At 36.4% G+C, this 2,266-nt stretch overlaps 1 protein-coding gene across 1 annotated transcript; it reads right to left on the bottom strand.

Annotated features, from left to right (window-relative positions):
• Window positions 1-1,007: 1,007 nt before the first annotated feature.
• On the bottom strand, window positions 1,008-1,517 carry LOC139895050 (putative F-box protein At1g67623). The gene has a single exon (XM_071878125.1). The coding sequence runs from the start codon at window positions 1,515-1,517 to the stop codon at window positions 1,008-1,010; it is 510 nt and encodes a 169-aa protein (XP_071734226.1).
• Between the last annotated feature and the right edge of the window lie 749 nt (window positions 1,518-2,266).

The following is a 2,266-nucleotide window of genomic DNA, read 5'->3' as shown; positions in this document are numbered from 1 at the left end:
AGTATATTGTTTGATTGTTTAGATGAGGGTTAAAATTCGATGTTGACGATACCTCAAGTATGGATTTTAAAGTTCGATGTTGACGAAGCCATACCACTATTGTAGTGACATTTGATGAGGGTTAAAGTTCGATGTTGATGATACCTCATATGTGGGTTTAAGTTCGATGTTGACGATACCACATTAATTAGGACGGATGGGAAATAATTTAGATGTTGACGATACCATTCGTAGGGCAAGCCTTGGGATTTGAATACTAATGGATGTTGTGAACATCAATGTTATGTATTGTGTTGTAGCATATTGTATTGTTTGCGTTATATGCTATTGTTATACTAGCTTATGTTATCGAGGATTTAGCATTATACATTATGAAGGTATGCTAATTATATTGCTAGTATGTATGCGGATTTGATATAAGTGTTTGCAAGTAAGTAAGTTATATATGTATATGTATAATTATTGCATTCACTAAGCGTTTTGCTTACCCTCTCGTTGTTTACCTTTTTATAGGCTCCCGCGTGGACAAGGGTAAGGGTGTTCGTTTGGATTAGTGATCCCGCTTTGTTTTGATTAGGGGACGCTTTTTGGATGTGATAGCTTTTGAAGTTTGACCGAGATTTGGGTAGTTTAACCCCCAAACATCATGCTCTAGTGTCGTTTGGAATTTAAACTAAATTGGTCGAAACTTATAATTTATATGAAACTCGTAATTTGGGTCGATGTGGGCCCGGTAACGTAAAACGTGTTTTATTATTGAATCGTGTGAGTTTTTCATATATTAATATGTTGTGAAAAGCGTTTCGTCTAAAAGTGTCGGGAAGTGGGAGATCTTTAAGCGAAAAATGGAAATTTTGGACAGCGAGCTGCCAGGCCTTGTGCGCGCCGCGCACCCCAAGGTGCTGTGCGCCACGCACTGTCCAGTATAAAAAAAAATTTATTACGCGTATTCGTTTGGATAACGGGTTGGGTTGTTACACTTCAAAAGGACGGGGGTTATATAATACCTAACATCGTCGTAACAATTCAAAAACCTTAGCCCTCACTTCAACCACTAAATCCGTTACTAGTGGAAATGTTCTACTAAGAAGTTGTAACCCGATGTTCTTTTTCTTAGTTTGGTGAGAGGCAAACATATCTAACCCATAAACGTAACATGCTTCTTTTAGTTGCATATTTGAAGCTTTTTCTAAATAATGAAGTCCTATATCGGGGTATATAGAATCAAAGTAAGTCCTCAAACCATAGCGAAAAATCCCATTAGGGTTCCCATAATATATAGCCATAAAGAAAATACGGGCCAACTTATGGTTTCCCCAAGGTGAGATACACCACCTATCAAAGGAAAGCCTTTCATAAACCAAAACATGCTCGGAATGCCTTTCAAATGCTTTGCAAACCGACTTCACCATAAACAATTGAGCTGATGAATCCTGACCAACTCTAGACAAGATTTCATCATGAATTTCTTGTGACGGGTCTTCTAAAATATTCGGTTGTCTAACCCTAATATCCATTTTTTATTTATTTCGTTTTATACTGAAAATAGATGAAAATTATACTTAGATCTATAGAAGAAGATGATGGTAAATACAAGGCATAACAAGCAATTTTCACATATAGCATAAAAGTACAAGCACACTACAATACATATTTTACAAGGCACGGTAAAAGTAAATAACCGTGAACTATTTAATCGGACCTATTCGCTTCTTCTTCGGACTCAGTTCGTTTTGCTGATTTCTTAGGGAAAACCCCACCACACCTAATACAAGCAGTCCTTTTCACAAATGTTTTAGAAAAATCTGGCCTCCTAGATGTTCCGGGTCGATAATCAAAGTTTAAGTAGTACTGGTGTTTACGGTATGTTTGATCAGGGTATTTCCTGATAAGATAGGGTTCATCGGGTTTGGGATTGGGTTTCTCTATTTTGACAGATGAAGATTTTCCCTTATTATTTTTCTTTTCTTTATTAAACTGTGTCGGTGTAATTTCTATTACTTCTTCGGAATCCTCTTTGGGATTCTCTTCAGGTTCCTCGAGAAATTGAGAATTTTCTCAGTATTTCTCTTCCTCAGCGGCGACATCATCAACCATCTTTAACTTTGGTACATTGGTTGAAGTTTTTGACTCAATATTTGAGTCGCTCGAGTGACTACTATGATCGGATGAAGTCATCTATCACATAATAACAAGTCTGTTAAGTGATTGATATATCATATAATATTTACATGTTAAGAACATATAGTTTTCAACAAAAGTGTTA

Source organism: Rutidosis leptorrhynchoides, chromosome 1 (genome assembly GCF_046630445.1).
Source record: "Rutidosis leptorrhynchoides isolate AG116_Rl617_1_P2 chromosome 1, CSIRO_AGI_Rlap_v1, whole genome shotgun sequence".
Classification (NCBI taxonomy): domain Eukaryota; kingdom Viridiplantae; phylum Streptophyta; class Magnoliopsida; order Asterales; family Asteraceae; genus Rutidosis; species Rutidosis leptorrhynchoides.
The sequence above is the reverse complement of the archived record's forward strand: the minus strand, read 5'-3'. Positions and strand labels throughout refer to the sequence as shown.

Excerpts from the sequence above, each read along its gene's own strand:
- LOC139895050 (XM_071878125.1), bottom strand. The coding sequence starts at position 1,517 with ATGGATATTAGGGTTAGACAACCGAATATTTTAGAAGACCCGTCACAA.